General features: G+C 49.0%; 1 protein-coding gene across 4 annotated transcripts; it reads left to right on the top strand.

The window, feature by feature from the left end:
• The first annotated feature begins 248 nt into the window (after positions 1–248).
• Positions 249–16005, top strand: ECSIT (ECSIT signaling integrator). Of its 4 annotated transcripts, none has more exons than XM_043586622.1 (9): positions 249–366; positions 579–715; positions 6353–6472; positions 9901–10318; positions 10706–10929; positions 14492–14549; positions 14666–14814; positions 15015–15120; positions 15664–16005. In XM_043586622.1, exons 3-9 carry the CDS (start codon positions 6377–6379, stop codon positions 15912–15914), a joined length of 1302 nt encoding a protein of 433 aa, XP_043442557.1. In that variant the 5' UTR covers positions 249–366; positions 579–715; positions 6353–6376; the 3' UTR covers positions 15915–16005. The 4 variants fall into 4 exon arrangements, with proteins under 4 accessions (XP_043442557.1, XP_043442559.1, XP_043442560.1 ...); XM_043586624.1 differs by having other exon boundaries at positions 579–719; XM_043586623.1 differs by having other exon boundaries at positions 296–370.
• Positions 16006–16369: the final 364 nt, after the last annotated feature.

The raw sequence follows: 16369 nt of genomic DNA, 5'->3' as shown, positions 1-16369 counted from the left end.
AAGGAATCCACATCACTTCTACCATCAATATTTTATTTCCACATTTCAGGTGGGAAAACTGGGCCTCCACCTGGAGTCACAGGCCGCCTAAGTCCAGCCTCCCATCCCGGATCGGTCCAATCATTCCTTTCCCTGCCTTAATGGGGGTGCGGCTTGCCCTGTTAGGGGTGGGGCCTGGCTCGGTGTGAGGAGGGACCAAGTTCTTTCTGTCTTCCTATTGGTGCTCCTCCATTTTGGGCGGGACCTCTCTAAACCTGTGTTCTCGATTTGCTGTCTCCCCGGTGGCCCCTGACCTGGAAGCTCTCTGGGTAAAATGGCGGCGCCCAGAGTCACGACCGAGCCGGCTTGGAGTCCGCGGCTTGCCGCGTGAGTATGTAGATCGCCCGTGGGGAGGCGAGAGCAAACTGCTGGGTCCTGGGGTGGCCGGTTCTGGGCCGGCAGGACGGGAGCACAGCCCAGAGCGACCCAGCTGCAGGGCCAGGGCACCGTGACCTTTGGAGGTGCGAGGCGGGGACGTGCTGGAAAAAGCCGATCTCTGTATACTACCCTCCCCACGTCCCTAATCTCTTATTTTGCAGATGAGACAGCTGAGGCTCAGAGAGGTTAAGGGCCTCTCCCGAAGTCACGCCGGAAGTTGGCAGCTAGGCTGGAATTGGGACCCGCGTCTGTTTATCCCAAGGATCCCAGAATCCTGGCAGGCAGCCTCAGAGCTGCTGTAGGTACACCCCGCCATGGCGTTCAGATTTACAGATCATAGATGTTTTGTAGCAATTTAGCTCTTCTCCCCATTCAACTGATACTTGTTAGGTACCTGCTTTGTACCAGGCACTGTCCAGGTGCTGGAAACACAGCAATGAGGAAGACAGACAAAAATCCCCTATCTCCTGGGGTAGCCAGACATTAAACAAGTCAGAAATGCAGGGAACAGGTGATTTCAGATGCTAATAATTGTTAACAGTGCATTCATCAGGGTGATGGGTGCTTGGATTGGGAGTGGGGCTGTGGTCCAGGAAGCCCTCTCGTTTGAACAGAGACAGCTATGGACGAATCTAGGAGCAGAAATTTCCAAACAGGGGAATAGCCAGTGCAAAGGCTCTGAGACTGGAATAAACTTAGCTTGTTTAACAAACAGCGTAGCTAGAGCTGTGAGAGCTAGAGTGATGAGAGTTGAGTTTGGAGAGGTCGACCCTGTCTACACCCCACCACGGGGTTCAGACTTACAGATCTGAATATCTGTGTAATATAACACTAGTGATTTTTAGGCAGAGAACACTGAATTTAGTTTACATTTAAAAACAGCTCCCTCTGGCCATGGCGGGGAGAACTGACTGGAGGGGAAGTTGGGTAGGCCTTAAGGACAGAGATCGTGGGATTGGGGTGGTGGCTTGCCGATGCAGAGAAATGGATGTATTTGGGACGGACTTGGACGTACTCATCAGAACTACTTGGTGGACTGAATGGGACAATGAGGGACATAGCGGATGCAGAAATGACTTCTAGGTCTGTGGCCCGAATGACTAGGAATGGTGGTGTCATTCGCTAGGGTGAAGAGGAACACGTTTAAGCAGGGATATCACTTTGGAGCAGATTAAGTTGGAGATGGCTGGGTACATGCCAAAATGGCAGTTAGGTATGGGGGCTGGAGGTCAGGACTGGTAATAACTGTTTGGAATCCATCAGAACATAGATTGTCATTTTTCAGACTTTAACGCACATAGGAGAAACCTGGACTCTTATTAAAATGTGGATTCTGACTCAGGAGATCTGGGTTAGGGCTGAGATTTTGCTTTTCTTTTCTTTTTTTTTTTAAATTTTTTTTTTTTAACATTTATTCATTTTTGAGACAGAGAGAGACAGAGCATGAATGGGGGAAGGTCAGAGAGAGAGGGAGACACAGAATCTGAAACAGGCTCCAGGCTCTGAGCTGTCAGCACAGAGCCCGACGCGGGGCTCGAACTCACAGACCACGAGATCATGACCTGAGCCGAAGTCGGACGTCCAACCGACTGAGCCACCCCGGCGCCCTGAGATTTTGCTTTTCTAATGAGCTCCCAAATGATGATATTGATATAGCTGATCCCTGGAACACACTTTGAGTAGTGAAGATTCAGATTAAGGTCTCAATCTTAGCAGCATATTAAAGTCACTGGAGTGTTTTATTTATTTTATTTTTTATTTTAGAGAGAGAGAGCGTGAGCGGGTTGGGGATAGAGGGAGGGAGGGAGGGAAGGAGGGAGGGAGAGAGAGAGAGAGAGAGAGAGAGAGAGAACCCCAGACAGGCTCCATGCTGAGTGCTCAGCGTGGAGCCCGGCTCGGCTGATCTATGATCCTGGGATCATGACCTGAGCTAAAGTCAAGAGCTGGGTGCTCAACCCACTGAGCCACCCAGGCATCCCCATTGGCTGTACTTTAAAATGCTGATGCCTACCTTTAGATTCTTTGATTTATTATATCTGGTGTACGGCCTGGGCATGGGAATTTTTAAAAGCCCCCAAGATGATTCTAATATGAACAAAGTTTGAGAACCATTAAAGCTGCCTACAAGAATACAGAGAAGAGGGGAACAAGTTGAAAAACACTTCAGGGTAGCAGACAGACAAATTCAGAATGTGGGACCCTTTGCAATCTTAGTACTCAAAGTGTGGTCCCCACACCAGCAGCATCAGCATCATTTGGAAGCTTGTTGGATGTACAGGATCTTTAGCTCTACGCCAGACTTGCTGAATCCAAATCTGCATTTTACCAAGATCCTAAGTGATTCATCTACACATTCAAGTTTGCAGACATTGTAGCTTTAAAGAAGGAAGTGGGTCATGTCAAAAAGGTGGGAGGAGGGCCTCACCCATGATGTATGTTTCTGAGAAATTGAGCAAAATGAAGCCTTAAAAATAATCACTGGCTTTCCTAAGTGCAAAATGCAAAAGGGGCCTTTACAAATGGTATTAGTGGAGTGGTTGGGGCAGCAGCCAAGTTGGAGAGAGTGAGGAAGCATAATGTGTATACACCTCTTGGGAGAAACTTTACTGTAAAGGGAGCAGAGATACGGAGCAGAGGCTGGAGGGAGTCTTCAGGTCAAAATGGGAGATGTTAGAGAAAGTTTAAATGGTGATAAGAATGATCCAGACGTTTCCCATCTCATTTTATGAGGTCAGCATCATCCTGATACCAAATCAGACACTAAAAACTACAGACCAACATCTCTTACGAATATGGATGTAAAAATCCTCAACAAAATAACAAGCAAACCAAATTTTAGCAACATATAAAAAGTATTATATACCATGATCAAGTGGAATTTATCCCATAAAAGCAAGATTAGTTTAAAATCTGAAAATCAGTTAATGAGATACACCATATTAATAAAATAAAAGATAAAAACTACATGATTATTTCAGTAGACGCAACAAAACATACTTCACAAAATCCAGTATCCTTTCTGATAGAAGCATTCAACATCTGGGTGTAGAAGGGAATTTCTTCAACCTTATAAAGGCCATGTATGAAAAACAGACAGCTCACATCATACTTAATGATAAAAGACTAGACGCTTTTCCCCTGAGATCAAGAATAAGAAAAGGATGTCCACTCTTGTCACTTCCATTCAACATTGTACTGGAGGTTCCAGCAAGGGCACTTGAGAAAGGAAAAGAAGTAAAAGATACCCAGTTTGGAAAGGAAGAGATAAAACTATACTTGCTGATGATGTGATCTTGTATATAGAAAAGAATCCAATAAAAAGCTATTGGGACTAATAAGTGAGTTCAACAACGTTGTAGGATAGATCAACATATAAAAATAGTATGCCAATATAGAAATACATATAGTGCCATACTGGCACTGAACAGTGTGGAAATGAAATTAAGAAAATAATCCCATACGTAATAGCTTCATAAAGAATGAAATATGAATAAATTTAACAAAATAAATAAAAGACACATACAGTGAAAACTATAAAACACTGTTGAAAGAAATTAAAGATGATCTAAATAAGTGGAGAGGTATCCCATGTTCATGGATCAGAAGACTTAATATTATTAAGATACCAATATTCCCTAAACTGATCTGTAGACTCAATACAATCCCTATCAGAATCCCTCTGACTTTTTGCAGTCATCGACAGCTGATTCTAAAATGTATATGTAATTGCAAGGGACCCAGAATAGCCAAAACAACTTTGTAAAAAAAAAAAAAAGTACAAAGTTGAAGGACTTACACTTCCTGATTTTAAAACTTACAAACTATAATAAAACAGTGTAGTGCTGGCTTAAGACTCAATATAGATCAATAGAATTGGGAGCCCAGAATTAAACCCTTACATTTATGGTCAATTGATTTTCAGCAAGAATGCCAAGACAAAAAGTACACTTACCACGATGAGCACTGAGTAATGTATAGAATTGTAGAATCACTATATTGTACAGCTGAAATGAATATAACACTGTATGTTAACTATACTGGACTTAAAATTTTAGAACTTAATTTAAAAAAGAAAAAGAATGCCAAGACCCAGAAATACAGAAAGAATAGTCTCTTCAACAAATAGTACTAGGGCAACTGGATATCCACATGAAATGAACCCCTTTTTCACACCATACAGAAAAATTAATTCAAGGTGGATCCCAGGACTAAATGTAAGAGCTAAAACTATTAAACTCTTAGAGAAAACATGGGAGTAAATCTTCATGACCTTGGGCTAGGCAGTGGGTTTTTTTGGTTTGTTTTTTGTTTTAATTTAGTGGGTTTTTTTTTTTTTAACGTTTATTCATTTTTGAGAGACAGAGAATGAGCAGGGAAGGGGCAGAGAGAGGGAGACACAGAATCTGAAACAGCTCCAGGCTCTGAGCTGTCAGCACAGAGCCCAACGTGGGACTCAAACTCAAGAACTGCGAGATTATGACCTGAGCTGAAGTCGGACGCTCAACCGACTGAACCCCCCAGGCACTCCTTAATTTAGTGGTTTTTTTTAGATATAACATCCAGATCACAGCTATAAAAGAAAAACATAAATTGGACATCATTGGAATAAAAACTTGTCCTGCAAACAGTAACGTCAAGAAAGTGAAAAGTAGTCTAATGAATGGGAGAAAGTATTTGTAAAACACAAGGGTCTAGTATTCAGAATATATAAAGAACTCTTACAACTCAATAATAAAAAGATAAGTAACCCAATTTTTTAAATGTACAAAGGATCTAAATAGACATTTCCCCAAAGAAGATACGCATCGGCCAATAAGGGCATGAGAGAATGTTCAACATCGCTTTTTAAGGAAGTGCAAATCCAACCATGAGATATCACTTCACATTCACTAGTGTGTCTGTAATCAAAAAGACAACAAGAATTGGCAGGGATGTGGAGAAATTGGAACTCTTACATGTTGCTCATAAGAGTGTAAAATGGCGCAGCCACTTTAGAAAATCGTTTGGCGGGTGTGCCTGGCTGTGTCGGTTGGTAGAGCATGCACCTCCTGATGTGGGGTTGTGAGTTCAAGTCCCACATGGGGTGTGGAACCAGCTTAAAAAATTAAAATGAAAAAATAAAGCAGTTTGGTAGTTCCTCAAAATGTTAGAATTAACCATATGTCTCAGCAATGACTTCTGTGTACCTACCCAAGAGACGTGTAAACACTTTTTCACACAAAACTTCCACCCAAGTGTTCATAGCAGCATTAGTCCTAATAGTCAAAAAGTCGAAACAACCCCAACTATCCACCAACTGAGGAATAGATAAATAAAACATGGCTATATCTGTATAATGGAATTTTTTGACAAAACAAATGAAGTCTGTTACATGCTACGACACGGTTAGCCTTAAACACATGCCAAGTGAAAGAAATCAGCCACAAAAGAGCACGCGTCGTATTGTACAAACTACCCGGAATAGGCAAATTATAGAAACAGTAAGGTGAGTGCTTGCCTGGGGTTGAGTAATGAGGGGAAATAAGAGAGACCGCCGATTGGGTATAGGTTTTCTTTTTGGGGTGACAAGAATGGTGTACAATTAGATTGCAGTGGTGGTTGTACAACTCTGAATGTACTAAAAAAAAAAAAAAAAACCATTGAATTTTACACTTGAAAAGGCTGAACTACATGATACGTGAATAAAGCTGTTAAAAAGAAAGAATGATCCAGTAGGGAGGCAGGCCATGGCAGGAACAGATTCCTCAAGGCCGTGAAAGGTTTAGCCCAAGAAAATCGGGACGCTTGATCGTAACAGCCATTGTAAGTCCATGCGGTGAATGAAGAAACCAGTGGGGCTGGTGAGCTGGCCATGCAGTCTGGAACACGGCCACAGCCCAGAAGGGGTCTCCTCTCCATTAGTTGGCTGATGCTGTCTTTTCTCTGTCTCGGCCAGGTGGTTGTCTGACAAGTGGAGGCAATGAGCTGGGCCCAAGCCATCCTGCTGGCCCGGGGCCTCTCTCGGGGCTGCGGAGGCATCTGCGGGGCCACCGTCACGGGAGCCCCCTTCTCTCAGGTAACCACCAGCTGAACAGTCGTCCGCTCACCCCGGCCGGCCTCTCTGCTCTGAGGGCCAGTTGACCCCGCCTTAATTCATTTTAAGAAGGGCTGGTGCCCATGCGGGTAAGGGAGTTGAATTTGGGAATAAGGATTTGTGAGCTAAGTAGATGTGGGTGGTGACTGTGGGTAACCCCTATATCCACTTGTTGAGATTTGGGCAGAAACTTGAACTTCCATCCCTTCCCGGGGTGACCAGATGGCCCAAGCCAGTCAACGGGCATAGATGGCTACCACAGCGATGGGGGCCGCCGACCTTGTTCTGTTGTGCTTCACAAACAATGCGGTTTTGGGCTTTGTTTGTTTGTTTTTACAAATTGAGGGTTTGTGGCGACCCCGTGTCGAGCAAGCCTGTTGGTGCCGTTGTCCGACAGCGTTTGCTCACTTTGTTCTCGGTGTCCCGTTTTGGTAATTCTTGCAGTATTCCAGACTTACTCATCATTATCCTATTTGATCTGGAATCAGTGATAGCGACTTGCCGGAAGCTCAGGCGCTGGTTAGCATTTTTTAGCAATAAAGTATTTTTTATTTAAGGTACGTGCATTTTTTTCAGACTTAGTGGTATTGCACACTTTATAGGCGACGGTGCAGTGTAAACATAACTTTCGTGTGCAGCGGGAAGCCAAAAAATTGATTTGACTCCTATTATTGTGACGCTTGCTTGATTGCTGTAGTCTGGAACTAAACCCTCGATATCTCCGAGCTATGCCTGTACCTCCCTTACCGAGCACTTCCTCTGGGCCAGGCCGCGTGCTATGCTGTTTGTTATGCTTTTATCTCATTGGTACTGTCTCCCCTTCTTTTGGCCATTCTAGAGGTTCCTTTCAATGTTTATTTATTTTTGAGAGAGAGGGATAGAGCATGAGCCAGGGAGGGTCAGAGAGAGAGGGAGACACAGAAACAGAAGCAGGCTCCAGGCTCTGAGCTGTCAGCCCCGAGCCCGACGCGGGGCTCGAACCTACCAACCGTGTGACCCAAGCTGAAGTCAGATGCCTAACTGACTGAGCCACCCAGGCGCCCCGCTTCCTTTCTGATTTAAAAAAAAAATTTTTTTTTAATGTGTTTATTTATTTTTGAGACAGAGACAGAGCATGAGCGGGGGAGGGGCAGACAGCGAGGGAGAGAGAGTCTCCCAAGCAGGCGCCATGCCGTCAGCAAGGAGCCCGCCTCTGGGCTCGATCTCCCAAATCGTGAGATCATGACCCCAGCCAAAATCAAGAGTCAGACCCTTAACCGACTGAACCCCTCAGGCGCCCCTCGCCATATATTTTTAAAGATGCTGTATGTAATAACCATTGTAATTTAAACATTCAATTCCATTTCAAGTCAGAAATTTGGTGGTGTTGCCATCCACACATGGGTTAGCGAACATTTTTGTACTGAGTCAATAAGTATTTTTGGCCTTGCAAGCCACACGGTCTCTGTTAGAACTATCCGGCTCTGCCCCTGTAACACAAACACAGCCCCAGACTAGACGTAATAAATGCGCGTGGCTGTATTCTAATCCACCTTTAGTGACGAAAGCAGGCCTTTGGCCATATTGGCCCCACAGGCTGTAGTTTGCTGTCTTACGTTGCGGAGGGATCTCGCCTGTCCCCAGTAGCCTCCATTCTTCACTCTGGGGAACAAGATCTTCTTGACCCAACAGAAACACCATCATAACAGAAGGGGAAGCCGAGGCCTGAGCAGTAAAGCAGGATGTGGTCATAACCCAGCAGAGGACAGGCAAGCCAAGATTCCCGCCGACCACAAAATCCGCCTTTTCTCTTTTAAGTTTTTGAAAGCTATCTTTTGAATAGACAATACGGCTAGTTACAGCGGGCAATTTGGTTCAACATTCAAAAGGTTCCGGGGCGCCTGGGTGGCTCAGTCAGTTGAGCGTCTGACTTCAGCTCAGGTCATGATCTCGCAGCCTGTGAGTTCGAGGCCCGCATCGGGCTCTGTGCTGATGGCTCAGAGCCTGGAGCCTGCTTCGGATTCTGCGTCTCCCTCTCTCTCTGCCCCTCTCCCGCTCATGCTCTGTCTCTCTCTCTGTCATAAATAAATAAACATTTAAAAAAAAGAGGTTTTTTTAATTAAAAAAAAAAAAGTTCTAAGGCTACACCATGACCCCACTTAGCTCCCCTCTCTCTCGAGGCAAGAGATGTTCCCCACTTCACTCATTCCCTTCCAGATATATCTCACAGGAGCAGAAAAATTATATACATACAGTTGATTCTCATTATCCGCCGGGGTTATGTTTGACAAAGTGGCCGCATACACCGAACTAGTAAATACTGAACTGTCGCCTCCAGGGAAATGTGGGGTCGGTTCCTGCGAGCCTTTGCTCACAGTTTCACAGGCGAGTCAGTATCTTTTGGATGTGCGTTTCTGTCTAAAGACATCTTATTTAATATATATCGTTGGCTCATTAACGTTGAACTCACCGCCAACAGCACTATAACTCAAGCCTGAATGTAGCTTATCTACCACACGGTATTTTCTCTGTAAGGAACAGCAGAGCCTTCTTGCCTGTAGGAACGCTGGACGGCCCGTCAGTACTATGCGTGGGGGCCATTTTCAACCGCAACAGCACCGACCAGAAGATGTGGAAAGTGTGCACTAAGTAAATCTCTAACAGGACGCTTGTCGAGAATACAAGGGCTGACTCCAGAAGGCTGAGCGTCACCTTATTCCATCTCAGCTGGGAATGAACGGGCTTGGGTGACTCAGATTTCTCACTGCACAGCCTGTGTCTGTGAATGACCGGGAAAGTGGTGAGAGTATCGGCGTTGGGATTGCAAATCAATGTAGCAAGCAGGCAAATTTCCAAATACGGAATCCACAACTAATGAAGATCCCTTGTGTGTCAGTGGGAGAGGCTTCTTTATACCTATGGGACCCTACTGAACGCACCACTTCAAACATTGCTTGCTTTGCTTTCATAATTCATACCCTGGGGCTCGTTCTGGGTCACACAAGACCCTCCTCGGTGTGTCTGACAGACGCAGGCGCCCCTCGTCCAGGTTCATGGCCATTTGCTTAACCATTTCCTTGCTGACGCGCGGCGGGGCCGCTTTCCCCTGCTACGGTGGACAGACAAAAGTCATTGGGCACAGGTTGGTGGGTAGCTGTAGGATTTAAAAACCAGACGCAGGATCGCTGTATCCGAGGGTGTGTGTTTGTTATCCCGGCGAATATTGCCGAGCTGCCTCCGTGGGGGTTTTACTGTTGTTTTCTCACACTTCGTAATGGTGCCTGATCTTGGACTTGTTACCACAGCACCACACAGGCCTCCGAGGCCCTGAGGGATGCCCGCTGGCGCCTTTCCCAGGAAAGAGCCAGCCCGGCAGTCCCCCAGGGGCCCTGGGAGGGGCCAGATTCCAGCAGCGGTTTCTCTGTCCCCAGGTGTCCCTCCAGGCCCCGCGGGGTCTCCGCTGCAGCGCAGCCACCCACAGCTCTGACTCCTGGCTGGTCCCTCCCCCACCTAAGCCCCCAAGGGGACCCACCAGGGCCCTGGCACCCCACGAGGAGCTGTTTAGGCGGGCACCAGATGGGGCGCAGGACAAGGCGAACTTTGTGCGGGCCGTGCAGACCTTCGGGCAGCATAACGTGCACAAGCGGGGCCACGTCGACTTCATCTACCTGGCCCTGCGCAAGATGCGGGAGTACGGCGTCGAGCGGGACCTGGCCGTCTACAACCTGCTGCTCGACGTCTTTCCCAAGGAGGTCTTCCGGCCTCGAAGCGTCTTCCAGAGAATCTTCATCCACTACCCACGGCAGCAGGAGTGCGGGATTGCTGTCCTGGAACAGATGGAGAACCATGGTGAGGCCAGCAGGCCCAGGGGCAGGCAGCGGGCTTTCCCCCCCGGGACGTGGGCCCCTCCGTCGCTCCATGGCTCCAACTTGCCTTTCCTCGGTCTGTTTTGCTGGCTCGCACCCCCTCCCCCCTCCCGCAATCTCTCCTCTGTCTCTGGTCTCTTTCCTCTTTCATCTCTCCCTCTGACCTTTCCTTTAAATTCTGATTCTTTTCTCCCTCACCGTCATCAATTCCCTGACTAAATTCTTCCTGTCTCTGCTTCTTTCCATCTGGCCCTCCTCATGATTCCCTCTTGGTCCCGGCTCTTCTGGCCCTCTCCGTCTCCCGTGCCTCTGTCTCCCCTTCTCCCTCCTGCCCCCTCCCTGAGGCTCTGCCTGCTTCTGCCCGACACAGGGGTGATGCCCAACAAGGAGACCGAGTTCCTACTGATTCAGATATTTGGACGTAAAAGTTACCCCATGCTCAAGTTCGTGCGCATGAAGCTGTGGTTCTCCCGCTTCAAGAATATCAACCCCTTCCCACTGCCCCGGGACCTGCCCCAGGACCCCGTGGACCTGGCCAAGTTGGGCCTGCGGCACATGGAGCCCAACCTCAGCGCCAGGGTCACCATTTACCAGGTATCCACCCCTGTTCGCACCCTCGGCCACAGCCGCGGGCTGAGCCCTTGCTAGATTCCCGTGGCCCTCACTCCTCCCGGCGGCTTGACCTCTGACCTCTTCTCCCGCCCCTCTCCCCCTACTGTCTGTATTCTGGGCATCTGGCTTCCTTTCTGCCAGTTTTCTTCTCAGACTTTTGTGCTCACCCTTCTTTCTGCCAGGGACACTTGTCCCCGGGACTTCATGTTCTTCAGGTCTCGGCTCTGCTGTCCCTTCCTCAGGATCCCCTTCCTGACCACCCTAGCAGAGGCACACCGGGTGCTTGGCTTGGTTGCTCATTCACCACGACTCAGTTTCCCCTGGGTCTCTTAAGGCTCAGCACAGGGTCCGGCACAAAGCTGAGCTCGGCAGGTGTTTGCCGAATGACTGAATGAAATAGTCCACACACAGACACACACACACACACGAGTGTTCTAGGGGCCCCACTCATGCCAGACCACATGGGGGGGATCCTGTGGTCCTGAAGGCTGACCCCAGGCAGCAGGTAGTTTCTCTCAGAGCTGCTGGTCCCGAGATGGAGAAGCACTGGGGCCCTGGGAGCCCAGAAAGGGCAAGGACCACGGAGGGCTTCCTGGAGGACGTGAGGGTGAGCTGCACTCAGGCAGGACAGAAGAGACAAGGAGAGCATTCTGGGCAGAGAGAGCAGCCTGGGCTGGGGTTCAGAGGGCAGCTGGAATTGCTGGAGATGTAGAAAGAGCTTCCTTTGGCCAGTGCAGGAGGTCGGGGTTGGGGAGAAGAGACCAGGAGGGCACCAGGTTAAAGAGCGTGGTTTGGACCTGTTGGTGAAGAGGGGGCCACATCGAAGTTTTGAGAAGAGGAAGGATGGGGTGGGAGCTCTGTTCTGGGAAGAGTTTCTGTTTCGAAAGCATCCTCTGGTGCTTGGCCACGTGGGTGTTGAATGGGGGCTGGGTGGGGCTGGGCGGGCAGAGGACCGAGTTAATAGGAGAGTGGGTGATGGGGTGTCCGGGTGAGAAAGGACAGAGACTTGGCCTGGAGCATATTCCAGAGGAAAGGTATTCTTTAACTCACGTCTTCCTTTTGAAAAGAAAAGCTTTAGAAGCGAAGCGGTACTCGAGAACACAGGATGAAGAGTTCTCCCACGGCCTGGTCCCCAGTCCCCACTCTCCTTCCCCGGAGGTGACCACATCTGTGTCTCCTTCCAAAGAGATTCTGTGCATTTGCAAGCCGATCTAGCCTTTGTATTTATTCTTTTCTCCCCCTAATTATGAAAAGCACGTACAGAAAGGTTGAAAACATGGTAAAATGATCACCAACACTGCCTAGATCTCAAATGGGAACGATCCAAGCTCCATCAAGAGGGAATTGTCTACATAGATCATAACACCTCAGTCAGGTTGGTAAAAAAAAAAAAAAAAACAAAACACAAGTGAAAGGTTGAAGTATGTTCCGTGGTCCAGTTAACTCCCTTCAGCATGTGAAGAGAGAGGAAATAAAAGTTCATACATCGATTTGCCTATTTTCACAAAAATAAATAATGCCAAGATAAGTCTGAAATGGGTAGAAATCATTATCTCTGGGCAGGTAGAGGAGATGGGGTAGAGAGAACAGGAGTGGAAGAGAGACATCTGTTTAAAATGGATCGACATTTCAACTATGTAAATGTTTTAGTGTATTTTTTTTTTAACGTTTATTTATTTTTGAGAGAGAGACACAAAGCACGAGCGGGGGAAGGGCAGAGAGCGAGGGAGACACAGAATCCGAAGCAGGCTCCGGGCTCCGAGCCGTCAGCCCAGAGCCCGATGCGGGGCCGAACCCACGAACCGTGAGATCATGGCCTGAGGGGAAGTCAGACGGTTAACTGACTGAGCCACCCAGGCACCCCGATGTTTTAGCGTATTTAAATTTTTTTTTCAACGTTTATTTATTTTTGGGACAGAGAGAGACAGAGCATGAACGGGGGAGGGGCAGAGAGAGAGGGAGACACAGAATCGGAAACAGGCTCCAGCCTCCGAGCCATCAGCCCAGAGCCTGACACGGGGCTCGAACTCACGGACTGTGAGATCGTGACCTGGCTGAAGTCGGACGCTTAACCGACTGCGCCACCCAGGCGCCCCTGTTTTAGCGTATTTAAAACAAAATCAAAGAAATGGGGAGGAGGGGGAACCACCATACTGGCAACAAACAGAAACAAAAGGGATCGGACGAAACATCTCCTTGATGGCAGAACCACTGAGACAAAAAGTTCTTCTGAGTCAGTCATCCAACTGCCCATCCTCTGTGGCATCTATTCTAAGGACACACAAATCTGTAGAGAAATCCCAAGCTTAAGTCCCACAGCGTTATGGTTAGCAGTAATATCCAAACTGTATTTTGATGGATAAGTAAAGGTGCTACTGTTGATAGGAACCAAGATTTTTAGTGTGCGAGACAAAGAAATATACAATCAAAATGCTAAAGAAAGAAGAAACACGTGTGAAATTTAAAATGAAAAATCCGTATTAAAAAATCAGACTAATTATTTTTTTTCAGTAAAAAGGCCCAGGAGCAAAACATACACTGTGTCTCCCTCCCTCCCCTTCACCCCGCTCCTCCCCCAAAAACTTCTGCTTTAAAAGTGTTTCTCTGGAGCACTGGAGTGGCTCAGTCAGTTAAGCCTCCGACTCTTGGTTTCGGCTTAGATCGTGATCTCACAGTTGTGAGTTCAAGCCCCACGTAGGGATCTGTGCTGGCCGTGCTTGGAATTCTCTCCCTCTCTTTCTGCCCCTCCCAACTCATGCTGTCTCAGTCTCTCCCCAAAGAAATAAACAAACCTAAAAAAAAAAAAAAAAAACCGTTTCTCCAATGAAACAGCATTCTAACCGTGTTCTGCACCTTGCCTTTTGCTGTTTTTATTTAAGAATATGGCTGGGAGCTTGTTCTATGTCCATACCTATTGATTCACCTCTGTTCTTTTTAATTTGAAAGGATGGATGATATGTGTTGCAATAGTTGTAAGCTCTCAGACACTTCAATCAAAGAATAGATGCGTGGTTTTTTTTTTTTAAGTTTACTTTTTGAGAGAGAGAATGTGCGCACGCGCCCGGGTGCACGTGAGTGGGGGAGGGGCAGAGAGAGAAGGGAAGAGCCCAAAGCAGGGCTCGAACTCAAGAACCATGAAATCATGACCTGAGCTGAAATCAAGTCAGGTGGTCGGTGGGACTGAGTTACCCAGGCACCCCAAGATGCGTTTTTTGTTTTTTTGTTTTTTTAATTAAATTTCATCTGGTTTTTTGAATCACGGCAGTACGTAACATCAAAAAGATATGAAAGGGATTTCCTTTCCTCCCACTTTTCTGCAGAGGCAAACCCTGATTTGCTTCCTGTGCTCTGTGTGCCCATCTTCAATGTCAGCGGCTCTTGCCAACGTGCATAGAAATGAAGAAGGGGTGGGCTTGAGTCGACGGGTGGGAGGCTGAGAGGAGCCCTGAATTTGCCGGGACCTCCCGCTCCCCATTTCTCTCCCCAGCTCCCCTGTAGGGGCTGGGGCCCACCAGCTTCCTTTCACCCCTGCTCCTCCTTGCAGATGCCTTCTGCCAAAGACTCCACAGGTGCGGCAGATGCCACTGAGTCCCACATTGTAGGTAAGGCTCCGGCCTGGGGTGGCTGGGTTCTCCCCAGGCCTGCTGGGTGGGCTCCGTGGGCCTTCGGGTGGAGCCCCTCAGCCAGGGCTCCCTGGGCACGCGTGTCTCCATACCAGGCATCCAGACTCCTGATCAGCAGGCTGCCCTGGCCCGCCACAACCCAGCCCGGCCTATCTTCGTCGAGGGCCCCTTCTCCCTGTGGCTCCGAGACAAATGTGTCTATTATCACATCCTCAGAGCGGACTTGCTGCCCCCGGAGGAGAGGGTGAGAGCCCAAAGCTTGAGTGGGGGGCATGAGTGTGTGTGAGGTGGGGGTGGGCTGGCACCACCCTGAGGGCTCATGTGAGATCTCAGAGGTGCAGGGGGGAAGGGGGAGGGAGGGATAGCCCCTGGTGTGGGGGGATAGGCTTCAGCCGGCTGCGAGATCCTGGGCCTCTGACTGCCTGCACCCCCTTCCCCGGGTAGGAAGCGGAGGAAATTCCAGAGGAATGGAATCTCTACTACCCGATGCAGCTGGACCTGGACTATGGGAGGAGCGGCTGGGATGACTACGAGTTTGACATCCATAAAGGTACAACTGGGGTGGGCACCAAACACCAGCTGAGGTGAGGCCTCTGGGGTGGAAGGCTGGCACCCAGGCTGAGACCTAGCCCAGTCGCCACATGCAGACCCAGCAGATGCCCAAGTACGTACACACACACACACACACACACACACACACACCTCACTCCCCAGGGGCTCCAGGCCTGTCAGCCCTGGGTCATGGAACACCTCTGTGCTGGCTACCGAGTGTGACCAGGACAGGCTCAGTCCTTGCCCTCAGGCAGCTCTGGCCAGTGGGGGAACAGGCAAGTCAAGTTATATTCTTGGGGCCTAAGGGGAGGAGCACCAGGCTTCAGGTGGGATGTGGGGAGGACTTCCTGGTGGAATGTCAAAGAACCAGGAGGCATCACTTAGGTGAAGCATGGGATTGGCAGTCTAGACAGAGGGGCTATCTTGTGCAAAGGCTTGGATGCGCAAGAAACATCCGCCTGTGGCCCGGAAGGGGTGCAGGCACGGGGGCGCTGCTCCAATCCCCACGGCACAAACTCTGAGCGCCTGTTTCTCCCAACAGTGGAGGAAGGCCCTGTCTTCGCCATATGCGTGGCGGGTGCCCACGACCAGGCCACGCTGGCCAGGTGGATCCAGGGCTTGCAGGAGACCAACCCAGGCCTGGCCCAGATCCCCGTGGTCTTCCGCCTGGCGGGGTCCACCGGGGAGCTCCTGGCGACCTCCTCAGGACTGGAGGAGCCGCCCCCGCCCCCACCAGAGGGCCAGGAAGAAGAGGAAAACAATCAGCAGCGACAGCAGCAGGGACAGAGCTGAGGCTGATTGGTCACCAGCACAAACTGTGGACTAGTGTAATAGCATGAGGTGCCCTTTGAATGTACAGCAAATAAAAGTTTTCCGGCTCGGGGCGGCCTTCTCTCTTCTCTGACAGCGTGGCGTCTCTGCCCCTTTAATGTTTGGTGGCCTGGTTTTTCAAGGGGTCTGCGGCATCCGGGACTGACAGACCAGACCCCAAGCTTTCCCTTTGTCTTCACCTGACAGCTCCTACCCTTCCCTTGTCACCCTCAGGATCCATTCGGAATAAGTCGTGGGGAGAGGAGCCCCTACCTCCCAGGGTCTACGGGCCCATCTAGGTCTTTCTTCCCGAAGCTGGGCTCAAACCTCAGCCCTTCCCTCGGTCTCTGAGAAGTTAGAAAGTTTAACAGAAGAAAGGAATAAAATAACTGGCTGTTGCTAGCCCTCGCTTGTCGCGCGCATGCGCAGTTCCTGCT

Source organism: Prionailurus bengalensis, chromosome A2 (genome assembly GCF_016509475.1).
Source record: "Prionailurus bengalensis isolate Pbe53 chromosome A2, Fcat_Pben_1.1_paternal_pri, whole genome shotgun sequence".
NCBI lineage: Eukaryota > Metazoa > Chordata > Mammalia > Carnivora > Felidae > Prionailurus > Prionailurus bengalensis.
Note: the sequence above shows the minus strand (reverse complement) of the source record. Positions and strands in the feature narration are given on the sequence as shown.

What these genes read in the sequence shown, in the direction of transcription:
- ECSIT (XM_043586622.1), top strand. Translation starts at nt 6,377, where the DNA reads ATGAGCTGGGCCCAAGCCATCCTGCTGGCCCGGGGCCTCTCTCGGGGC. An exon ending in GGAACAGATGGAGAACCATG is followed by an intron (nt 10,319 to 10,705) that starts GTGAGGCCAGCA and finishes TGCCCGACACAG; the next exon opens with GGGTGATGCCCAACAAGGAG. An exon ending in CGAGTTTGACATCCATAAAG is followed by an intron (nt 15,121 to 15,663) that starts GTACAACTGGGG and finishes TTCTCCCAACAG; the next exon opens with TGGAGGAAGGCCCTGTCTTC.